Genomic DNA, 23,941 nt, shown 5'->3' with positions numbered 1-23,941 from the left:
TCCTGTAGATCCCTTCGATGGTGGGGAGGTCAGAGCCGGTGATGGACTGGGCAGTGATCATCACTTTGTGCAGTCTTCTTTGTTCCTGGGCATTCGAGTTGCCGATCTGTGGCCTCCATTCCTGAGACCGCATTAATCGGCAACAGACACAGTAGACACACCGAGATTTTTTTTTTTTAAACTTAACAAACTTTTTACTGCCAGCGGTCTCTTTTTATTAAATGCTGATACATGTTTTACCAAAATAATTTCTTTAAAGTTTAATTGCAGTCCTGGATGACAGATGATGAGAATTACGGTCACAGGCCATCTTTAAAAGACAACCTCCTTAGAGATTTGGAGAAAAAATTTTCAGCACCAGTTTAGATCCCTTCTAGAGTTTAGATTTTAGAAAAATAAAACAGTGAAAAATAGGTGCAGGAGTCGGCCATGCGGCCCTTCGAGCCAGCGCCGCCATTCAATATGATCATGGCTGATCATCCAAAAATCAGTACCCCGTTCCTACATTTTCCCCATATCCCTTGAATCCTTTAGCCCTAAGAGCTAAATCTAACTCTCTCTTGAAAACATCCAGTGAATTAGCCTCCACTGCCTTCTGTGGCAGAGAATTCCACAGATTCACAACTCTCTGGGTGAAAATGTTTTTCCTCACCTCATACCCAAATGGCCGACCCCTTATTCTTAAACTATGACCCCTGGTTCTGGCTGACCCACCCCCCTCCCAACATTGGGAATGCATGGAACAAGCTGCCAGAGAAGGTAGTTGAGGCTGGGACTATCCCAACATTCAAGAAACAGTTAAGACAGGTTTGGATGGATATGGACTAAACGCAGGCAGGTGGGACTAGTATAGCTGGGATACATTACAAAGGCGTGCAGATTCCGTGTGAATCGGCTTGTGTAAAATTATCCCCAGTGTGTATTGTACAGGTGTTGGTAGGCCAGCACGGACTTGGTGGGCCGAAGGGCCTATTTTCACTCTGTACAACTATACTAAACTGAACCAAACAACTAAACTAAATTAAACAACTACACTAGTTTGAACAATACTCAATTGAAAAATAACCATCTAAATCTGTTGTTTGATTACAGCATTTCCTTTGTCGTGAAATATGCATTTATTTTATATAGGACAGAAATTGCTCGACACTGTGGCGGAGGTTTGGGACTTTTTCTTTTGTGACATTCTTCCAATGCTGCTGGCAATATTTTACCCTGTCCAGGTAAGCTGCTTACATGTTGCTTCTCAAGGGCCTGTCCCACTTGGCGACTGCCGGCATCATTGACTGGCGTGTCAGGTCACTGAAACATTTGTGGCGTGGTGACGAATTGATGCGCGATGTTTTTACAAGTGCGGCAAAAAAAAATATTTTGTCGCCACTGGATTTTGAAATGTTCAAAATCTTTTGGCGACACTGATGTGACGCCGGCAGTCGCCAAAAAAATCGCCAAGTGGGACAGGCCCTTTAAACAGTCGAGTTCTTAAACAGTGGTGTGATCTTGTGATAATAGATGTATAATAATAATAATAATAATGGATGGGATTTATATAGCGCCTTTCTAATACTCAAGGCGCTTTACATCGCATTATTCATTCACTCCTCAGTCACACTCGGTGGTGGTAAGCTACTTCTGTAGCCACAGCTGCCCTGGGGCAGACTGATGGAAGCGTGGCTGCCAATCTGCGCCTACGGCCCCTCCGACCACCACCAATCACTCACACACATTCACACACAGGCAAAGGTGGGTGAAGTGTCTTGCCCAAGGACACAACGACAGTGTGCACTCCAAGCGGGATTCGAACCGGCTACCTTCCGGTTGCCAGCCGAACACTTAGCCCATTGTGCCATCTGTCGTCCCATGTATGGAATAGGGCGGTGCAGTGGTAGAGCTGCTGTTTTCCAGCGATTATATCTCATCCTAGTGTAGCATAATGTGTAGACCCTAGTGTTAATGTGTAGACCCGGTGGGCCGAAGGGCTTGTTTCTGCACTGTCTCTCTAAACTAAAGATAGACACAAAAAGCTGGAGTAACTCAGCAGGTCAGACAGTATCTTTAGATAAAAGGAAAGACTCTGAACTTCAGAAGGGTCTGGACCCAAAACGTCACCCATTCCTTTTCTCCGGAGATGCTGCCTGCCCCGCCGAGTTAGAAACATAGAAAATAGGTGCAGGAGTAGGCCATTCGGCCCTTCGAGCCTGCACCGCCATTCAATATGATCATGGCTGATCATCCAACTCAGTATCCTGTACCTGCTTTCTCTCCATACCCCCTGATCCCTTTAGCCGCAAGGGCCACATCTAACTCCCTCTTAAATATAGCCAATGAACTGGCCTCAACTACCTTCTGTGGCAGAGAGTTCCAGAGATTCACCACTCTCTGTAAAAAATGTTTTTCTCATCTCAGTCCTAAAAGATTTCCCCTTTATCCTTAAACTGTGACCCCTTGTCCTGGACTTCCCCAACATCAGGAACCCCTTAAGAATTTTGTAAGTTTCTATAAGATCCCCCCCTCAATCTTCTAAATTCTAGCGAGTACAAGCCGAGTCTATCCAGTCTATCTTCATATGAAAGTCCTGACATCCCAGGAATCAGTCTGGTGAACCTTCTCTGTACTCCCTCTATGGCAAGAATGTCCTTCCTCAGATTAGAAGACCAAAACTGTACGCAATACTCCAGGTGTGGTCTCACCAAGACCCTGTACAACTGCAGTAGAACCTCCCTACATTTACTCCAGCAATTTGTATCTGTCTTCGGTTTGAAGCAGCATCTGCAGCTACTTCCCACACGTAAACTGTACAAGTCTCCCTCAAAAGGAAAGGCCAATATTGTGGCTCTTTTCTGAAGTGTTATCGCTCAGCCCAAAAAAAACGATCGCACTCAGCAATTAACATCTTGACTCCCTGAAGTGAAAAACAAAATTAAAATACAATTAACAGTGACAGATGGGTTTTTTTTTCCTTCAAGCTACATTAATCATGTCACTGTTATAGCAAATTAATAATTTGATATCATTGAGAATAAGACATCAGAATTAGCCCTGTTTAAACCAAAAAAAGTTATGCTCATTGAGATGAATAGAACCTCATAAGTGATGGGAGCAGATTTAGGCCATTCGGCCCATCAAGTCTACTCCGCCATTCAATCGTGGCTGATCTATCTGCCTCTCTCAACCTCATTCTCCTGCCTTCTCCCCATAGCCCCTGACTCCCGCACTAATCAAGAATCTGTCGATCACCGCCTTAAATATCCACTGACTAGGCCTCCACAGCCGTCTGCGGCAATGAATTCCACAGATTCACCACCCTCTGACTAAAGAAACTCCTCCTCATCTCTTTTCTTAAGAAACATCCTTTTATTGAATGTTAATGGATTCCAGAGATTCACCACCCTGCTGTCTGTGTGGAGTTTGTACGTTCTCCCCGTGACCTGCGTGGGTTTTCTCCGGGAGCTCCGGTTTCCTCCCACACTCCAAAAACGTACAGATTTGTAGGTTAATTGGCTTGGTGAAAATTGTAAATTGGCCCTAGTCTGTAGGATAGTGTTCTTGTGCGGGGATCGCTGGTCGGCACGGATTCGGTGGGCAAAGAGCGCTGTTTGCGCGCTGTATCTCTAAACTGGCGGGGTAATCTCGATGGGCCAAATGGCGTTTCCTTGCTGTATCTCCAAACTAAACTAATCTCTGCAGAGGATTTATAGCAGATGGACTATTCTGATGTATTTATTACTCCTGGTGTTGTGTTCTCCTTCAATATCAGTCAAAGGAGATGAATCTCTCTCTCTCTCTTCAGTCTGTGTTGTTTTGATACATTAACACTTCAGGCTGGGATTTGGCCTTACACACATCTGATCAAAATGACAATGTGGGCGAGTATGTGTCGGTTCCAACACTAGATGGTTCAGCCCGTGAACTAGTTGGAGACACACCCTGACCTTTATTTCGTGGATCCTGCTAATTCTGGAATTTAGCCACTGTTAAATGTGGAACATTCAATTTGTAGGTCAACAGTTTTTCCGCGCGGGATTCTGCTTGGCTGTCGTGTCTGCTGTGTTTTGATGCGGAGTTTACACAAGACCACAGCTAAATTCCACAGAACCTCCGATGTCCTCGCCCCTCTCGTGTTCAGCATTACTGCGGTATGGGACCGTCACCGATTTCCCAGCACCCTTGGTCCCAGAGCCTTGCCACGCTGTCTGCTGTTGTCGGAACAACAGAGGTCACGGAGGGGAGGGTGGGGGTGGGGGTGGGGGGACGTAGCCAAGATACCAGCCCACAAAGTCATAGAAACATAGAAACATAAAAAATAGGTGCAGGAGTAGGCCATTCGGCCCTTCGAAGCTGATCATCCAACTCAGTATCCTGTACCTGCCTTCTCTCCATACCCCCTGATCCCTTTAGCCACAAGGGCCACATCACCTCTTAAATATAGCCAATGAACTGGCCTCAACTACCTTCTGTGGCAGAGAATTCAACCGATTCACCACTCTCTGTGTGAAAAATGTTTTTCTCATCTCGGTCCTAAAAGATTGCCCTCTTATCCTTAAACTGTGACCCCTAGTTCTGGACTTCCCCAACATCGGGAATAATCTTCCTGCATCTAGCCTGTCCAACCCCTTAAGAATTTTGTAAGTTTCTATAAGATCCCCCCTCAATCTTCTGAATTCTACAATACAATACAATACAATACCGTTTATTTGTCATTTGAACCTCACATGAGGTTCAAACGAAATTTGGTTTCTCCAGCCATACAAGAAAAGAACCAAGACACACACCAACACAATTTACACAAACATCCATCACAGTGAATCTCCTCCTCACTGTGATGGAAGGCAAAGTCTTGTCTCTCCTCTGCTCTCCATTCCTCTCCCGAAGTCGAGGTCAAAGCCCCCGGTGGGCGCCAGCAAGTCCGTGGCCACTCAAAACCACGCCGGGCGATGTAAGGCCCTGCCCCGGGTCTTGATGTTGGAGCCCCCGGCGGGCGCTAGCAAGTCCGCGGCAAATTAAAGCCGCGCCGGGCGATGTGAGGCCCCGCTCCAGGTCGCTCTCAACCCCGCAATTCGGGCGGGAGAAGTCGCCGTTGCCGGTGCCCCGCAAAGCAGTCTCCCACCAGGGACCCGCGAGTTCCCGGTGTCACCATCCACCGGAGTCGGGTCGCAGCAGCGCGCCCCCGCAGCTCTCCACGCTCCGAAGCTGGCCAGCTCCACGATCACAGCTCCGCAGCTCCACAGCTCCACGGAGGTAGCTCCACAGTTCCACAGCTCCACAGCTCCACAGTTTCCGTGACTTGAGCCTCCAGGTCGTTCCGGTTGGAGGCCGCTCCACGGCGCTAGGCCCCAACGGCAACGGAGACCCGACAGGGAAATGGTCGGGTCTCCATGCAGGGAAGAGATTTAAAAGTTTCCCCCACCCACCCCCCACATATACACATTTAAAAACCCGCTACAAACTAAACCCTCAACAGGACAAAAAAATAAAAAATACACAGACAGACTGCAGAGGCCGCTGCGACGTCGGTCGCGCCGCCCACAACCGATCTAGCGAGTACAAGCGTGTACAAGTCAGTCCCGGAAGTCGGCTATGGGAACGGATCTGCCGGATAGAGCCGGGCCGGAATTCCAGAGCCCTGGCCACAGGGGGGTGGGGGAGGGGGGTTGCAAATTCGACCCGCCGATCGGCACGGAAGTCCCGATGAAGTCGAGATCGGCCGCCTCGCCCAGCCTAGGGGACTTCCGGGGGGGGAGGGGGGTTGCTTTCAAGTGCGCGCTCGGAATTTTGTCCGGATTAAAGGAGGTGCCAGACCACCAGACTATGGAACCTAGTCACCTAGACTATGGAACAGCATCCCTCTTCTTATCAGAACTGACCCCCTCCATCGACTCTTAAGTCTAGACTTAAAACTTATTTCTACTCTCAAGTCTTTTTCTTGAGGCCCTCCTCGGGAGCGCTGTATGTATGTATGTATGTACGTATTGTTAGATCTATGTACCACTGTTTGTAGAACGTTAGTACCTGCACTGATGTAAAGCACTTTGGTCAACGAGAGTTGTTTTTAAATGTGCTATAGAAATAAAATTGACTTGACCAGTTGTCGGAAGATCGGTGGTGGGCCTGCAGTTGTCGCCAATATATTCTGCACGATTCGCCCTTTGTACGCCAAGTCTACATTTGACACTGTGGCCTTTTGAGGAAGTTTTTAAAACTCACCAACTGTGCCTACACCTCCCCTCTACGCACACCTCGGATAAAAGGACGTACGTGCTCTGAGGTTTGCAAATCAAAAGTGATACTGCACATTTCACTGTGAGAATCTCTTATAAATGATAACTGCACAGAATTTGGAATAAATGGGCACTGGAATTCAACAAGGCTTTTACTCTTGGATTTGAATGCAGAATTCTTCCAGCTAAAAGATTTTTTCCCCTTTCTTTGTTATTCACAGGGGAAGGAGCCGACTGTCCGGCAGATAGCCCTGCTACATTTCAGGAATGTGATCACGCTGAACGTGAAACTGGAAGATGCTCTCTCACGCCCACGTGCCAGGGTCCCCCCTTCAATCGTTCAGATGCTGCTAATATTACAGGTAGGCTGCCACCTTGTGTCTTAACAGGACATTACAGCAACTCTCACCAACTCCTACAGATGCGCCGTGGAAAGCATTTTACCGGGATGCACCACAACACGGTTTGGGAACAGCTCCATCCAAGACTGCTAGAAATTGCAGCCAATTGTGGACGCAGCCCAGACCATCGCACAAACCAACCTCCCTTCCACCGAGTGCGGCAGCATCTCTGGAGAGAAGGAATGGGCGACGTTTCGGGTCGAGACCATTCCTTATCTCCAGAGATGCTGCCTCACCCGCTGAGTTGCTCCAGCATTTTGTGTCTACCTTCGATTTAAACCAGCATCTGCAGTTCTCTCTAACACATTTTGTCCCATCCATTGACTCCATCTACACCTCACGCTGCCTCGGCAAGGCCAGCAGCATAATCAAGGACCAGTCGCACCCTGGCCACTCCCTCTTCTCCCCTCTCCCATCGGGCAAAAGGTACAGAAGTGTGAAAATGCACACCACCAGATTCAGGGACAGTTTCTTCCCAACTGTTATCCAGCAACTGAACCATCCAACCACAACCAGTGAGCAGTCCTGAACTACTATCTACCTCATCGGGGGTCCACAGACTATCTTTGATTGGACTTTACTGACTTTCCCTTGCACTAAACGTTATTCCCTTGTCATGTATCTATACACTGCCAATGGCCCGATTGTAATCGTGTATAGTCTTTCCGCTGACACGATAGTACGCAACAAAAAGCTTTCCACTGTACCTCGGTACACGTGACAACATACTAAACAAAACCAAACATTAAAGGGAATGGACTTTAACCCGATCTCAGTAACTCAATGGGTCAATGGTGCTTTAATGTCTCGTGTGCAAAGGCCTGGATAGAGTGGATTTGGAGAGGATGTTTCCACTAGTGTAGGAGTCGGCAACCTGCGGCCCCCGGGCCGAATGCGGCCCGTAACCCGAAATTATCTGGCCCGCAGGCGCATTTTTTTCCCCGTAATTATCCGGCCTGCAGACTTCCGTCATCTCCGATACCTCCCAGTGACGCAAGGAGGCCTGCGCTAGAGGCTGCAATGGCGGAGTCATCGTGCAGCGCCTAGCGCCGAGCACGGCTGATCGCCAAGTTCTGGCTGTACCGCATCCTGCGCAAAGCCGCCGGCACGGGGCTTTACTGTCGATATCGGGGTTGTCAATAGGCCAGGGATGAGTGAGTGTGAGTATTTGAGCCACCGTCTTCAGGACAGAGCCAATGCAATGTAGGTGCGCCCGTGAGCGCCCGTAACTAGGGGCCAGTGCTCCAGGTGGCGTCCTCGAAGGGGCGGGATCTATGTGAACACGTGATAGATGTGGCCCACCATCCGCGCACAGACATGCGTCCTGGCCCCTATACAGAACCAGGTTGCCGACCGCTGCTCTAGTGGGACAGTCTAGGACCAGAGGCCACATACTCAGAATAAAAGGACGTACTTTTTAGAAAGGAGATGAGCAATTCCTTTCATCAGAGGGTGGTGAACCTGTGGAAGTCATTGCCACAGTTGGCAGTGGAGGCCAAGTCAGTGGATATTTTTAAGGCGATGATTGACAGATTCTTGATTATTACAGGTGTCGGGGGTTATGAGGAGAAGGCAGGAGCAGGGGTGGAAAACCCGGGAGGGTCCATGTTTTGAGGGGTGGGGGACATCCCCCCAAGTTTTTGTAATCCGGATTTTAAAATCCGGTGATCGAGGGCGTCGATTGGAGGAAAGAGACGTCGGTCGGCAGGCAATGGGGGCGGGTGATTGGAGGAGGGAGGAGTGGCACAGACCTGCGCCTCATCCGCAGCCAGGATGATCCCGGCCGGGACTCCGGGCTGTCCTGTCCCCCCCCCCTCTGGTGGCCAGAGAGGTCGGCAGCAAAGATCCTCCGCTATAGGATCTAGGATCTTTGGTCAGCAGTCAGACAGGCCAGCGCAGAGAAGCAGCGCTAAACCCAGCTAACTCTGCCTGTCCCACCCGCCAGGTGAGCTTACACTTACAGCCCGGCCTGGACTTGCGGGAAATATGGGCAGCGCTGGTATCCCGTCAGTCTAGTCAGGGCTGTAGTTAACCCGATGAGACAGGCAGAGTTGAGCTGCATTTAGCGCTGGATTGAGCCTCCGAAGCCTCGCGCGCGCGCGCACGTGTGTGTGTGTTTTATGTGTGTGAGTGTGCGCATGCGCCCGGGGCAGCAAAAACATTGTGTTCCCCCGTCCTCAACATGTTCTGATAGCGAGTTCCGCTCTTGGGCAGGAGAATGGATAGATCAGCCATGATTGAATGGCGGAGTAGACTTAATGGTCCAAATGGCCTAATTCTGCTCTGAGAACTTATGAACAGTGAAATTATTTTCTTAAAAACAGTCCAGTTGAGCATTGCCATGCCATCCTCGATTAACAATCGTACAGAAATAGTCTATCGAGCCCACGTGCAAGAGACGCCATATTGTGGGGCCGTTTTCCAAAGTCCAGACCGTGCTCCAGTTGTTATGAGCGGAGCCTGTTTCAGGCGAGCCCCAGGCTGCTGCGGGGCCTCCAGCTGTTGGCTTCTCTTGGACGTGCGGATCAACCAGTGAATCCACGTCCTTCTCCTCGTCCGTCCAACACTGTACCCCTTGAGCAGTAGGCCGATAGGCCGGACCAACCGGTAGGCCGGGCCTCGGTTTCCTCTCCTCTCCTCTGCACATTAACTTGTGGTTCAGGCAGCCTTGCGCAATCCCCTCCTCTTTAAACTACGGATGTGGTGAAAGAACGAGGTCTAACATAGTCAGTGCACAGAATGTTTCGTTTAGAGATACAGCGCCGAAACGGGCCTTCCACCCACCAAGCCCACGCCGATCAGCGATCCCCGCACACTAACACCATCCTATGCACACTAGGGACAATTTCTATTTATACCGAAGCCAATTAACCTACAAACCCGTACGTGTTTGGAGTGTGGGAAGAAACCGGAGATCGTGGAGAAAACCCACGCAGGTTACGGGGAGAACGTGCAAACTCCATACAGACAGCAGGGTGCTGAATCTGTGGAATTCATTACAATTCAATAAAAGGACATTGTTTTAGAAAGGAGATGAGGAGGAATTTCTTTAGTCAGGGTGATGAATCTGTGGAATTCATTGCCACAGACGGCTGTGGAGGCCCAGTCAGTGGATATTTTTAAGGCGGAGATTGACAGATTCTTGATTAGTACGGGGGTCAGGGGTTATGGGGAGAAGGCAGGAGAATGGGGTTGAGAGAGACAGATAGATCAGCCACGATTGAATTGTGGACTTGATGGGCCGAATGGCCTAAATCTGCTCCCATCAAACTGTACATTCAGCACCCGTGGTCAGGATCGAACCCTGGTCTATGGCGCTGTGAGGCAGCAACTTACTGTTGCGCCACCGTGCCGCCATTTTGAGCCTATCTAAAAATGAAACGGCATTAACTTTGTAAATCATCATTATATATAATTTAAGTAAGCTTCCGAGTGAACAGTCGCCAAATTATTGTTGATTTTTACTGCTCAATTGCACATTTCTGAAACTGTGAAGTAACCTCATTAAATCTAATCTAATTAGTGTTATATCTGATGGATCAGATCGGTGACAAAACCGGTCGAAACACAGTTTGACTGTAGTGATTAATGGTGCTTAAAACACTTCTCTGTAACATCCGAATCATTCCTGTTCTGTAAATTACAAAATCCACCAGGACGGTGACCCCACTGAGGTTTGTCGTAACCTCATCTACTGAGGTTATCGAAGTGACAATCAAGTGATGGCGGTCAAATTGGGATAGATACTGATGAACATCGAGCTGCCACGCACAGTGGGTTCCCTCTCCCATTATTGTTCAATTAAAATTAAAGAAACACTCAGGATAATAGATATAATAGATGAGTGGGGCAGGGGTAGAGTTGCTGCCTCACAGCGCCAGAGACGCGGGTTCGATCCCGACTACGGGTGCTGCCTGCACCCAGTTTGTACGTTCTCCCCGTGACCCGCATGGGTTTTCGCCGATATCTTCGGTTTCCTCCCACATTCCAAAGACGTACAGGTCTGGTAAATGTAACAATTGCCCATAGTGAGTGTAGGATAGTGTTAATGTGCGGGGATCGCTGGTCAGCGCGGACCCGGTGGGCTGAAGGGCCTGTTTCCGTGCTGTATCTCCAAACTAAATAAACCACGCGGACTCGGTGGGCCGAAGGCTCTGTTTCGTTGGGCCGAAGGGCCTGTTTCGGTGGGCCGAAGGGCCTGTTTCGGTGGGCCGAAGGGGCCTGTTTCGGTGGGCCGAAGGCTCTGTTTCGGTGGGCCGAAGGGCCTGTTTCGTTGGGCCGAAGGGCCTGTTTCGGTGGGCCGAAGGGCCTGTTTCAGTGGGCCGAAGGCTCTGTTTCGGTGGGCCGAAGGGCCTGTTTCAGTGGGCCGAAGGGCCAGTTTCGGTGGGCCAAAGGGCCTGTTTCGGTGGGCCGAAGGGCCTGTTTCGGTGGGCCGAAGGGCCTGTTTCAGTGGGCTGAAGGGCCTATCTCTAAACTAAACCAAACTAAAAGAAAATCTGTCATTGAACCCTTGGTAAATATGTGCTCAGTTTTGTTCAGCTTTTAGTTTTCAACATGACCGGTGGGAGATGTTGAAGCAGTGGTGTGGGTGGGTAACCCGTTGATGAAGTGTGAATTTGCAGGGTGGGGTCGTTCAAAACCAGAAATCTGCGGTTGGATTGTTTCCGTAATTGTCAGAAACGTTTGCATGGCCCTTTGTCGTGGAAAATCAACTGCTTCATCACATGACAGTCGCTGTCGATCTAGCTCTTCTGTTCTTATCCTGGAGTTATACAGCCTGGAAACAGGCCCTTCAGCCCAACCTGTCCATGCCGACCAAGATGCCCCATTTAACCTAGGCCCATTTGGCCCATCTCCCTCGAGGGCTTTCCTATGCATGTAGATGTCTATCAAATGTAGTTGTTGTACCTGCCTCAACTACCTCCCCTGGTAACTCCATACACTCAGTGCCCTAAGTGACAAAGTTGCCCCCGTTCATTTTTTTTCTATTAGTTGTTCCAATTAATTTTTTCTTCTCTCACCTTAAACTTCTGTCCTCTGTTTCTTGACCCCCCCCCACCCTGGTTAAAAGATTCTGTCCATTCACCAATTTTATCCGAAGCCAATGAACCTCGAGACCTGCACGCCTTGGGAGAAAACCGGATAAAACCCGCACAGGTCACGGTGAGAACGTACAAACTCCGTACAGGCAGCGCCCGTGCTCAGGATGGAACCCGTGTCCCTGGCGCTGTGAGGCAGCAACTCTACCGCTGCGCCACCGAGGAAAGTTAAAGCATGTTTTTCTGCAAGGCGGACTCTCGAGACCGTTACTTTGCCTTGAAAGTAAATCCTTGCTGTTTAGAGACTGGAGTTTGGGGGGGGAAAGTTGATAAAATTAGCAATCTTGGCCTTGGGTTCAGCCGTCACAGATTGATCAGCTGCAGATGACTGACCAAGCCCCCCCCCCCCCCCGGGCTTGCATAAATACATCAGCGCATGAAGCAGTGCTTTCACTGCCGTCACCACCAGCCGAGACTCCTGACATCCGCTCACAAGACTCCTGACTTCTGCTTACAAGTATATTCAGTCCCCTTTTTCATGAAGTACCGTTAATGTCATAAATATTTCGAGGGAAAGTGAGCCGTTGAATTTTTAGTTTAGTTTAGAGATACAGCTCGGAAACAGGGCCCTTCAGCCCCACCGAGCCCGCGCCGACCAGCGATCCCCGCACACAAACACTACTCTGCACACACTAGGGACAATTTTACATTTTTACCAAAGCCAAATCAACCTACAAACCTGTACGTCTTTGGAGTGTGGGGGGGAACGAAGATCTCGGAGAAACTCCAACGTTGGTCACGGCGAGAACGTACAAACTCTGTACAGACAGCGCCCGTAGTCGGGATCGAACCCGGGTCTCTGGCGCTGTAAGGCAGCAACTCCACCGCTGCGCCTCCGTGCCACCCACAAGGAAATGTCAAGACAATTTCAGGTTGTGCTTCGTATTTTTTTTATTTGGAGCCTTAATGTATAATATTTCCAACTTTATAAAGTAATTTATAGTTATTCTGAAAACACTAGTAGCAGGGGTTTAGTACAGGACTGTAGTACAGGCACTCCCCAACTTGCACAAGGGCTACCTTCCCTGAAACCCTACGTAGATTATAAGGTTATATGGTCATGTGATAGGAGTAGAATTAGGCCATTCGGCCCATTCAATCATGGCTGATCAATCTCTAACCCCATTCTCCTGCCTTCTCTCCATAACCTCTGACACCCGTACTAATCAAAAATCTATCTATCTCTGCCTTACAAATATCCACTGACTTGGCCTCCACAGCCTTCTGTGGCAGTGAATTCCACAGATTCACCACCCTCTGACTAAATAAATTTCTCCTCATCTCCTTCCTAAAAGAGCATCCTTTAATTCTGAGGCTTTGACCCCCCCTAGTCCTAGACTCTCCCACTAGTGGATACATCCTCTCCACATGCAAAGTCAGATTTTGTGTAAGTCGGAATCAGTTTAATTTATCTTTTCAGTTCAGGTTAGTTTATTGTCATGTGTACCAAGGTGCCGTGAAAAGCTTTTGTTGCGTGCTGACCAGCCAGCTGAAAGACAATACATGATTACAATCGGGCCATCCACAGTGTACAGATACATGATATGGGAATAACATTTAGTGCAAGATAAAGTCCGATTTTTTTACACAGAGAGTGGTGAATCTGTGGAATTCTCTGCCACAGAAGGTAGTTGAGGCCAATTCATTGACTATATTTAAGAGGGAGTTAGATGTGGCCCTTGTGGCTAAAGGGATCAGGGGGTATGGAGAGGGGGCAGGTATGGGATACTGAGTTGGATGATCAGCCATGATCATATTGAATGGCGGTGCAGGCTCGAAGGGCCGAATGGCCTAATCCTGCACCTATTTTCTATGTTTCTATTAAAGAAAGTCCGAAGGCCTCCAATCCTGTCGATTGCAGCTCAGGATGCACTAGTTGTGGTCGGATGGTTCAGTTGCCTGATGGCAGCCGGGAAGAAACTGTTCCCTGAATCTGGAGGTGTGTGTTTACCATTGGGAGAAGGGGGAGTGACCGGGGTGAGACTCGTGCTTGATTATGCTGCTGGCCTTGCCGAGCATAGTTGGTACCATAGAGACTGGGCCTCACTAACATATTGCATTCATTGATGTGTGGGTGACAAATTTATTGTATTCACATTTTTATTTTTAACTTCAATCAGTGAAAAATGTGTGGCACGGTGGCGCAGGGGTAGAGATGCTGCCTTACAGCGCCTACTGCACCAGAGGTCGGGGTTCGATCCCGACTACGGGTGCTGTCTGCACGTTCTCCCCGTGACCTGCGTGGGTTTTCTCCGACATCTTCGGTTTCCTCCCACATTCCAAAGACGTACAGGTTTGTAGATTAATCGGCTTGGTATAAATGTAAAAGTGTCCTTGTGTGTGTAGGGTAGTGTTAATTTTAGTTAATTTTTTTTAGTTTAGAGATACAGCGCGGAAACAGGCCCTTCGGCCCACCGAGTCCGATCCGACCAGCGATCCCTTAGCACTATCAAACACACACTCTATGGACAATTTACACTTGTACCAAGCCAAGTAACCTACATACCTGTACGTCTGTGGAGTGTGGCAGGAATCCGAAGATCTCGGAGAAAACCCATGCAGATCACGGGGAGAACGTACAAACTCCGTACGGACAGCGCCCGTAGTCAGGATTGAACCCGGGTCTCCGGAGCTGCAAGCGCTGTAAGGCAGCAACTCTACCGCTGCGCCGCCGTGCTCCGTAAATGTGCGGCGATCGCTGGTCGGCGCGGGCCGAAGGGCCTGTCTCCGCGCCGTATCTATAAACAAACCTAAACTGAAGTTCCCGGAGAGGGTTGCAAGTGAAACTTGTATCAATGAATTGCTTCGGACTATGGTGGTTTCTGAAGTGATTGCAGCGAATGCACAGTTCCCTGCCGAGTGGGCGGTTTGTTTTCGCAGGAAAGTGTGTTAACTTGAAAATCAATCATCTATAATGCAAAGGGCTCTGCATTAAGCACTGAACGTGGATGATTTATTTAGTATGGGTGGGTCTGCGGTTGCAGCAGGCACGAGGAAAATGTTCCATTCCCTGCTGCCCAGTATTGTGGTTTAAAGTACTTCCCTCCTGCCTTGAATTTCTGGCTCAAGGAACCTTTATTTTTGTTCAATTACTCCAGCGTTTTGTGTCTTTTTCTGTTTCTCCGTTATCTTTCCATCATTCACCTGCTCCCTCACACATACTCTAGTTAACTTGGTTTAGAGGTACGGCGCGCAAACAGGCCCTTCGGCCCACCTAGTCCACTCCGACCGGCAACCAACACCATCCTATGCACACGAGGGACAATTTTTTACATTTACACCAAGTCAATTAAACCTACAAACCTGCACGTCTTTGGAGTGTGGGAGGAAACCGAAGATCTGGGAGAAAACCCACCCAGGCCACGGGGAGAAGGTACAAACTCCGTACAGGCAAGCACCCGTAGTCGGGATCGAACCTGGGTCTCTAGCGCTGTAAGGCAGTAGCTCTACAACTGCGCAACCCTGCTGACACTAGTTGATTGCAAGGGTCTGGGCATGAGACCGTCCCAATCAGAAGACGTGGTGTTGGTGGTGGTGGCGTGTAAGAATGATTGTGATATATAGGCACAGGATGTGGCCCTGCTTTGCCCTTGCTCTGCTTTTCCACACTGGAATGCAGCCAAAATAATTCACTCTCTGCATGCCAGCGAGGTTGAGGTGAATTTAGTTTTTAAAAGATCTAAAATCACACAAGGGTTTTGTGGAAGGGTCGGGGTGAGAATCTGATCCTTCAGAGGAATTTGTGTTTAATTAATTTGGGAATCTGTTTTAACTACAGAAGTTAGACACAAAAAGCTGGAGTAACTCAGCGGGACAGGCGGCGTCTCTGGAGAGAAGGAATGGGTGACGTTTCGGGTCGAGACCCTTCGTCAGAACTACAGAACTTAACTACAGAAGTTGTGGTTTTGCATCTAGAGAGCTTCTCTAACTTTCTGTGTCCTTGCATTCTCTTTTACTTTCGTTTAGTTTAGAGACACAGCGCGGAAACAGGCTTTTCGGCCCACCTCGTCTAGGCCGACCAGCGATCCCCTCACACTGACACACTAGGGACAACTTACAATTACACCAAGCCAATTAATCTACAAACCTGCACGTCTTTGGAGTGTGGGAGGAAACCGGAGATCCCGGAGAAAACCCACGCAGGACACGGGGAGAACGTACAAACTATGTACAGGCAGCACCCATAGTCGGGATCGAACCCGGGTCTCTGGCGCTGTGAGGCAGCAACTCTACCGCTGCGCCACTGTGCGCCATTAATATTTTTGAAGTTACACAAAAACGTTGTTAAATAATGCCATTACATAATTGCATGCTCCCTAACTTCCCCTCATTTGGCTCGGATTTCCTCTCTTTGACTACAAATTAAAACATACCAAGTCATTCAGTTCCTTACTTTGCCCCGAGCGAGGCTTAAAATGGCTGTTGTTGCCTTCATGACAATTACTGCACGTTATACTCACTTCTGTGTAGATCACACCCTCTATTCCTGTCCACGTTCCATGATCTATGAGGTTCCGTTTGTGACTTTCAGCGAGTATGTGCCATCTGCTTGTCTTTCCTCCCCCACCCCAAAGACTTGCAAGTTTGCGTGGGTTAATTGGCTTTTGTGTATTGTCGTAAGTTCATGAGTCACACAAGCAGAATTAGTTTGTACTCTCTCTCTGGGACCGCGTGGGTTTTCTCCGGGTGCTTCGGTCTCCTCCCACCAGCACAAAGACGTCAAGGTTTGTAGGTTAGGTTAATTGGCTTCGGTGAAGATTGTAAATTGTCCCTAGTGTGTGTAGGATAGTGTCAGCGTACGAGGTGATCGCTGGTCGGCGCGGACTCGGTGGGCCAGTTTCCACGCTGCATGTCTAAACTACACTCAACCAAAGACACTCTGGTGAAACATCAGTTCCTTTTCAGTCCTTCCTGGTGTCATTATTTGTGTGTAAATGATCCTTAGGACCTTGAGATCTGGATTTCTCTGGCTGGCACCAGCAGTTCTACACAGAAGCACAGGTATTCAGCAGTTTTAAAACAACAGGAAGTCCAGGACTCACGGCATGTCCTGTCGAACAAGGGGGTCATTCTTGCTGAGGTCTCACTGGGGCGATCGCCCCTCCAAGCCCAGTGTCGAATCTGACCTGACGCTGGAACCAAGACCACGTTGATTTTAGCGGAAAGTGCAGGGCTTCAGACTGGGAGGGAAAGTGGAAGGGAAAGTGACTTCAATTTTTTTTTTAAATGTCAGTTGAACAAAGCATTAACAAATTTAAAATACAATTTCTCTAATGATGTTGACGCTTTTGGAACTTTCAGTCCTGGGCCTCCTCCACTGTCAGTCAGTCCACATGTAAATTAGAGAAACAACACCTCATATTGTACTTGGACAGCTTACACCCCAGCAATGTGAATACTGATTTATTTAACTTCAAGTAACCCTTGGTTTCTCTGCTCGCCCCCTCTCTCCCTCTCCCCCTCTCTCCCTCTCTCCATCTCTCCATCTCTCCATCTCCCCCTCTCCCCCCCCCCCCCCCACCAGCCATAGCATTAGTTTCACTGACGTCCTGCAGAGTTTCACTGTTTGAATCCGCTCACTGTTTGAAACTTCCCCACAGCCAACAGTGGACCATTGTGGGCTCCACCTTTCATAGAAACATAGAAAATAGGTGCAGGAGGAGGCCATTCGGCCCTTCGAGCCAGCACCGCCATTCATTGTGATCATGGCTGATCGTCCCCAATCAATAACTCGTGCCTGCCTTCTCTCCATGATCATTGTGGCTGGCTTTGATCTGTCGTTTTGCAAATCTTTCATTAATTTACTCTTTGTACATATCTTGCGGTTTCCTCTGCCCTGACTCTCAGCTGGAATAAGGGTCTCGACCTAAAACGTCCCCCATTCCTTCTCTCCAGAGATGCTGCCTGTCCCGCTGAGTCACTACAGCATTTTGTGTCTATCTTTGAGTCTTTTGGAATCGGTTGGAAAATGTTCATTCCTTGTTTTTTTTCCACTCGCCCACCCCCCCATCCAATTTTATAAAAGTAATTGCTTGTGCTTTTAAATCACAATCCAAAATTCTGCTAATATCTTTATCAGACATAAAGTATTCGAATAAAGCAGGGTGCTGCCAGACCCACTGAGTTACTCCAGCACTTTGCACCTCTTTTTGTGAACTAACATCTGCAGTTCCTTATTTACACAAGGACTGGTTTACCAAAAAAAAGACGCAAAGTGCTGGAGTAACTCCGCAGCTCAGGCAGCATCTACGTAGAACATGGCTAGGTGACATTTCGGGTCACAAAGGGCCTGTCCTAATTGGAGATTTTTTTTCAACGACCATCGGCATCATTGACTTACGTATCAGGTCACTGAAAAATTAGCTTGTACCTTTTACCCGACGGGTGAGGGGAGAAGAGAGAGTGGCCGGGGTGCGACTGGTCCTTGATGATGCTGCTGGCCTTGCCGAGGCAGCGTGAGGTGTAGATGGAGTCAATGTCTATGGCACAGCCCATTTGCTGAAAGCACACGTTTGGGGATTTGGGAAGAAACCAGAGCACCGGGAGAGGGAACTCATGCACTCAATAGGAAATCATGCAAACTCCACACAGACAGCACCGAAGGTCACCTATACCCACCCTCCCCATCCCCCCCCCTCCCCTCATGATCACTGGAGATGCCTTAAATGGCAGCCAGGAAACACAGATAATTTTAAGTCTTGCAATAGTTATTTTTCCTTTTCATCTGCCAGGCTTTGTTGGCTAGTTTCATTCACTTGAGACTTAAAACTAGCTGTTCTTTTTACAAGGGATCTTGCCTTCATAGTGGTGTTTTACTTGGAATGTCTCTGCGGTTTTTAAAGTAGAGGTTAAGTGCTGACAATGAAGAACCCCCTGACCCCACAGACTACAGTGTGTGCAAGTAGGATTGCATTAGAAGACCGAAGATAGGCACAAAATGCTGGAGTAACTCAGCGGGTCGGGCAGCATCTCTGGAGAAAAGGAATAGGTGACGTTTCGTGTCGAGACCCTTCTTGGACTGAGAGTTGGGGGGGAAAGGGGAACAAGAGATATAGACATAGAAAATAGGTGCAGGAGTAGGCCATTTGGCCCTTCGAGCCTGCACCGCCATTCAATATGATCATGGCTGATCATCCAACTCAGTATCCTGTACCTGCCTTCTTTCCATACCCCCTGATCCCTTTAGCCACAAGGGCCACATCTAACTCCCTCTTAAATATAGCCAATGAACTGGCCTCAACTACATGCTGTGGCAGAGAATTCCAGAGATTCACCACTCTCTGTGTGAAAAATGCTTTTCTCATCTCAGTCCTAAACGACTTCCCCCTTTATCCTTAAACTGTGACCCCTTGTTCTGGACTTCCCCAACAGTGATGAATGAATGAATGAATAAGTTTATTGGCCAAGTATTCACATACAAGGAATTTGCCTTGGTGCTCCGCCCGCAAGTGACAACATGGCATACAGTGACAGTTAGGAATGACGCATAAAACATTAAACATTAATAATAAAACATTATCGATTATCTATGGAGAGATATAGAATGAAAGATATACAACAAAGGAACAATAATAAAGGAACCAGGCCATTGTTAGCCGTAGGCTAGATGAAAACGCGTTACAGACAATGAAACTCACCGGGAAGACATTGATGCTAGTACATGGACTAGGGTGGGGGAGGGGTGGAGAGAGTGGTGGATGCAAGGGTGACTTGAAGTTAGAGAAACCCAGAGTCATGCCGCTGGGTTGAAAGCTGCCCAAGCGAAGTATGAGGATGAGAAGACACTGCGCCGATAACACATTTCAGGCTCAATACATGGTGACAGTAAACATTGTGAACAAAGTGTTTAAAAAGGAACTGCAGATGCTGGAAAATCGAAGGTACACAAAAAAGCTACTGCACCCGCTGAGTTTCTCCAGCTTTTTTGTGTAACATTGTGAACAAGTTGTGAGCAGCTAAAGATGCTGGAGGCTGGGTCCTCACCGACTGTAACCGGCTGCGTTCTCGCCTCCTTCCCGTCGATGTGAAGCCGTCGACAGGTCCACTGGGCTCTGACCCAAATTGCAATCTTGCTCAAACTCGGCTTTTTAAAAAAAACCCACAGTCAGTGGGAATATCGTGCTGAGATGAAGGGAGGCAAGCTCGGGCGTGCAGGAACCGTCCTGGCGCTGATGGAAGGCTATTAATAAATAACGAGGGATTGCTGGCGTTTTTAAAAAAGGTGACTTTAGTACCTTTCCAACTGGAGATTGCTACGGTTTGCAACAAGAGAGATGTGCAGCATCTTGCAGCCAGGATTCGAGGGACAAGGCATGAAACGTGTGCATTTAAACTATGTTTGTGGGATCTTAATATTAATTTTTTTTAATGCTTCTCACTGTAACTCGGTGCACGTGGCGGGAAACTAAACTACACAGCAGGCCGGTCAATATCGATAAAAGTAGGAACTGTTCTGATCAAATAGGTGAATGCCAAATTATACCAGGGTGGCACGGTGGCTCAGCGATAGAGTTGCTGCCTCAGCGCCTGAGACCCGGGTTTGATCGTGACCACGGGTGCCGTTTGTACCTTCTTCCCGTGACCTGTGTGGGTTTTCTCTGGGTGGTCTGGTTTCCTCCCACACTCCAAAGACGCGCATGTTTGTAGGTTAAATGGCTTCGTTTAAAATGGTAAATTGTCTCAAGTGTGTAGGGTAGTGCTCGTGTACAGGGATCGCTGGTCGGCGCGGACTCGGTGGGCCGAAGGGACAGTTCCCGCGCTGTATCTCTACACTTATCTTGTTTTCTTTAAAGATACCTTACTTTCCTTCATCTGTGATTATGTATTAATAATTTTTAGGACATTGCATATAACTTGCATCAAAAGTACTTCTTCGGCCTGTTGGGACTTTTTGAAGTATTTCAGAAAAAGTTTCTTATTGAAGGGAGATCTTTATTTCTCCCTCTTCAAAGCTTTGTTTCCTCAGCCCCAATAAAGTGAGGCTAATTGTGTTTTTTTTTTAAAACACTGAAAATGAAACCTGGTATTCTCCATAAAGTATATATATATTTTAGGAATGCTTAACCTCTCAAGAGCAAACTGTTTGCCCGTCTCTAACCCCCTGGAGATCACTTGGGTGGGTGGGGGCCTTGGAAATAGCTTTTTAACCCAGGACTCGCAACCAGAGAGCAGTGTTGAACTACTATCTACAACATTGGTGACCCTCGGACTCCCCTTGATCGGACTTTGCTGGCTTTAACTTGCACTAAATGTTATCCCCTTATCATGTGGCTGTACACTGTAAATGTCTTTCCACTGGCTGGTTTTACACTGTAGCGACACCTGGTGGTAACTTTGGGTAGACAAACCCTCGGATTGGCTGTACCGGTCACGTGGGCGCGCGGAGGGGGGAGGGCGATATTCGCGCGCTTTTTACCAAGTTGTATCAGTCTGGCGCCATACTGGTGGCAGTAACATCGTTTTTAGGCTGTCTTGCCGACTTGAGTTTATTCGTTGTTTGACCGTTACAAAATAAAACGATTCACTCACTGTCTCGACTCGCCAAACTGGTGACCCCGACGCGTCCACTCGTATATTGGACGTCAAGAATGCAAGCCGCTTCCGCCGTTCCCGACGCTCAGCAGAATGCCGTTGGCTTCAAGCTCCCCTTTGTTCTGGGCCGAACAGCCACAGGCTTGGTTCGCCCACGTAGAAGCGCAACATTTTGAACATTTTCGGCGACCGGCTGCGACTGTGACAGGTGCCGGGCAAGTCGCCGAAAATCAATCTCTCCCCCCCCCCCCCCCCAAGCTGAAAGCAGGAACAAAAAAACGGGAACAAACTTCAAATAGCACTTCTGTTCAGTGGTTTCCATTAGTTTCAAGAGAAGCCAGTCCATTTCCCCCAGTTTGTGCTCAGCTTGAATCTTTCACTTCAGTGACCGGCAGACACAGGTTGTCAGCGGCACCACACACTACAGGGGCAGGTTGGAAATGCCAGCCACGCTGTTGACATTCGGGTTGTGATGGCCCTCCACGGTCAGTAGAGTGTGGAGCACAGCTGCAGTGCGGCAGACAAAGGAGGCGACCTTTACCGACGTCTATCAGCTACACTCCATTTTGTTCCCATGTACCACCCAGTCAGAGGATGGGGGAATGTTTTTCTGGCTCCTGAATGTTCTCTCGTACAAGTGTTGCATTGTGCCGCTGGTGAAATGAGGCTTTTAATAATTCCTCCGCTCTCCAGCACAGTTTTTTAATTCTTTATGTACAAAGCCCAGCTCCGACAGAATGGGACATGCTGCGGTTTCTATGGTGACATTGACTTTACTGAAAGCAACAAGGCCTTGAAGGCCTCGTACACCAAATATCTCTTTAATTTCAATACAATGTGATTGTACTTCTCATAACACAAGCATTACACGTGATCGAAGGTAGGACCACACCTGGAGTATTGTGTGCAGTTTTGGTCCCCTAATTTGAGGAAGGACACAGTGCGAACTCCATCATCAAGTTCGCTGACGACACCACTGTTGTGGGGCGTATCACTGATGGGGATGAGTCAGAGTACAGAAGAGAGATCGAGCAACTGTCCATATGGTGCCAGCGCAATAACCTGGCCCTCAACACCAGCAAAACCAAGGAACTGATTGTGGACTTTGGAAGGAGTAGGAGGGGGACCCACAGCCCCATTTATATCAACGGGTCGATGGTTGAAAGGGTCAAGAGCTTCAAATTCCTGGGCGTGCACATCTCTGAAGATCTCTCCTGGTCCGAGAACACTAATGCAATTATCAAGAAAGCTCATCAGCGCCTCTACTTCCTGAGAAGATTACGGAGAGTCGGTTTGTCAAGGAAGACTCTCTCTAACTTCTACAGGTGCACAGAGAGCATGCTGACCGGTTGCATCATGGCTTGGTTCGGCAATTTGAGCGCCCTGGAGAGGAAAAGACTACAAAAAGTAGTAAATACTGCCCAGTCCTATACAGGGACACATGACAATAAACTCACTTGAACTTGAACTTGACATTCTTGCTATTGAGGGAGTGCAGCGTAGGTTTACAAGGTTAATTCCCGGGATGGAGGGACTGTATCATATGCTGAGAGAATGGAGTGGCTGGGCTTGTACACTCTGGAGTTTTAGAAAGCTGAGAGGGGATCTCATTGAAACATATAAGATTGTTACGGGTTTGGACACGCTAGTGGCAGGAAACATGTTCCCGGTGTTGGGGGTGTCCAGAACCAGGGGCCACAGTTTAAGAATAAGGAGTAAGCCATTTAGAACGGAGACGAGGAAACACTTTTTCTCACAGAGAGTTGTGAGTTTGTGGAATTCTCTGCCTCAGAGGGCGGTGGAGGCGGGTTCTCTGGATGCTTTCAAGAGAGAGCTAGATAGGGCTATCATAGGGCTTCTGTGGCAGAGAATTCCACAGAGTACAGAGTACATCGCTGGTCAACCCGAGGAGCACCTTCAGCAACAGACTGGTTCCGCCAAGATGCAGCACAGAACGCCACAGGAGATCCTTCTTCCCTGTGGCTATCAAACTGTACAACTCCTCCCCCTTCTGTCATGGGGTAGACTGACTCCCCTCCCCGCCCCCTTCCCCAATCTTTGCACATCCCCAATCCTTTCCCCTCGTCACTTTAATTTCATGTATTTTGTGTTTTATGACTTTTGGCAGATTAATCTCCCTCCTGGGATAAATCCATTGTATGGTTTACATATTCTGTGGTGCTGCCACAAGTAAGAATGTAGTTGTTCTGTTTAAGACACTTGGCAATAAAACACTCTTAACTCTTGATGCTGGGGCGATGGTTTGTGGTTTGATAATTGTCCAGGTTTGGAATTTGCAGAGATTTATTTTTTTCACCTGCGTTTAGTTGATGATTGTAAATCAAGGAATCGAGGGATATGGGGAGAAAGCAGGAACGAGGGGGCGGGGTGGGGGGGGGGCTACTGATTTTGGATGATCAGCCACGATCACATTGAATGGCGGTGCTGGCTCGAAGGGCCGAATGGCCTACTCCTGCACCTATTTTCTATGTTTCTAACCAGCATCTGGGGCCAGTCAGTCTGTGTCAGCAATGACAACTAGCAATGAGTCTGAAGACTACTAGGGCGGCATGGTGGCGCAGCGGTAGAGTTGCTGCCTTACAATTGTGTGTATGTCTTGTAGGAATTGTCTTTGTTTGTATGGCTGTGGAAACGGAGTTTCGTTTGAGCCTCACTGAGGTTCAAATGGCAA

General features: G+C 48.4%; 1 protein-coding gene across 1 annotated transcript in view; it reads left to right on the top strand.

The window, feature by feature from the left end:
* The window catches only part of prr5 (proline rich 5), a 44,519-nt gene that overhangs the window by 17,623 nt on the left and 2,955 nt on the right, over window positions 1–23,941 (top strand). Inside the window, exons 5-6 of the mRNA XM_033037593.1 lie at window positions 1,132–1,223; window positions 6,440–6,580. Of these exons, the coding sequence (XP_032893484.1) occupies window positions 1,132–1,223; window positions 6,440–6,580 (233 nt within the window). The remainder of the gene's footprint in view (window positions 1–1,131; window positions 1,224–6,439; window positions 6,581–23,941) is intronic.

Source organism: Amblyraja radiata, chromosome 19, assembly GCF_010909765.2.
Source record: "Amblyraja radiata isolate CabotCenter1 chromosome 19, sAmbRad1.1.pri, whole genome shotgun sequence".
Classification (NCBI taxonomy): domain Eukaryota; kingdom Metazoa; phylum Chordata; class Chondrichthyes; order Rajiformes; family Rajidae; genus Amblyraja; species Amblyraja radiata.
This window is presented reverse-complemented; position numbering and strand designations above follow the sequence as displayed.